The following is a 982-nucleotide window of genomic DNA, read 5'->3' as shown; positions in this document are numbered from 1 at the left end:
ACGCCGCCGTCGTTTATTGAAGTAAACAACAATATATATACATACGTGGGGGGTAGACGAGACAATTCCCCGACTTACCCCCCTTTATACATGACATAACATAACAATTTACAAATTAATGTTTTTCCTTTTTTCCATGAGTAGGTGGGATGTTCGTCTTTTGGCGGGCCGACCGGAGTCCGCCGCCCTAGCAGTCTCGTACTTGTCCGTATAGTCTTCTTCGTCCTTACGATGCGGTGATCGTCGTCCCTCCCGTGGTGTCACAAGTGGGGGGGATGAAGAACGTGGTCGGTGACACCTCCGACATTTCGCGATTCAGCGAACCGTGGGGAATCAAACCGTTCTTCATCGTTGGTCCCGGGGGTGGCCGGTCATCGGTGCGCCTGCTCTTCGCGCTCGTCGGCTTCTTTCGTCGACAGGATCGACTCGCACATGGCTGTGAGCTCCCGTCGATTGATCACAAACTGAGCGAGGACTCTGCGCCGAGATTCTGTATCGTCTGGCAGGTCGGCCGGGCAGGGACCGCACAGGATATCTTCCACGTCGCCAGCGTTTGGGGGTCTCCTCAATATGTCCGTTAGCCGGGCTCGGTCGTCAAGCCACCTTGGACAGGCAAACACCGTGTGCTCGGCCGTGTCGTCAGGGTCCATACAGTAGCCGCAATAGCTGTCCTCAGCCCGATCTCTTTTTGCCAGGTAACTGCGGAAGCACCCGTGTCCCGACAGCGCCTGGGTGAGGTGGTACGTCAGCACCAGCGTGGGCTTAGCTAGCCATCGAGCGAGGTTTGGTATTAGCCTGTGGGTCCATTTGCGGCCGACGGCGTCCGGTGTCGTTGCAGCCCGATCCCATCTCGCTTGCCAAGCTCGTATGGAGATTGTCCTCTCTTCTCTTTTGATTGTGGCCGGTGTTAGAGGTTCTCCGTCCTCTCTCCGAGTCCTCACTCTGGTCCGTTCGTGGGCGAGGAGGTCGGCTGGGATCATGG

The 982-nt window shown here is 56.7% G+C and overlaps 1 protein-coding gene across 1 annotated transcript; it reads right to left on the bottom strand.

Annotated features, from left to right (window-relative positions):
- Nucleotides 1–371: 371 nt before the first annotated feature.
- LOC103310976 lies at nt 372–980 on the bottom strand. Its single transcript, XM_008190481.1, has one exon. It carries the CDS (start codon nt 978–980, stop codon nt 372–374), a length of 609 nt encoding a protein of 202 aa, XP_008188703.1.
- Between the last annotated feature and the right edge of the window lie 2 nt (nt 981–982).

This window comes from Acyrthosiphon pisum, chromosome X (assembly GCF_005508785.2).
Source record: "Acyrthosiphon pisum isolate AL4f chromosome X, pea_aphid_22Mar2018_4r6ur, whole genome shotgun sequence".
Taxonomy (NCBI): domain Eukaryota; kingdom Metazoa; phylum Arthropoda; class Insecta; order Hemiptera; family Aphididae; genus Acyrthosiphon; species Acyrthosiphon pisum.
This window is presented reverse-complemented; position numbering and strand designations above follow the sequence as displayed.

What these genes read in the sequence shown, in the direction of transcription:
- LOC103310976 (XM_008190481.1), bottom strand. Translation starts at nt 980, where the DNA reads ATGATCCCAGCCGACCTCCTCGCCCACGAACGGACCAGAGTGAGGACT.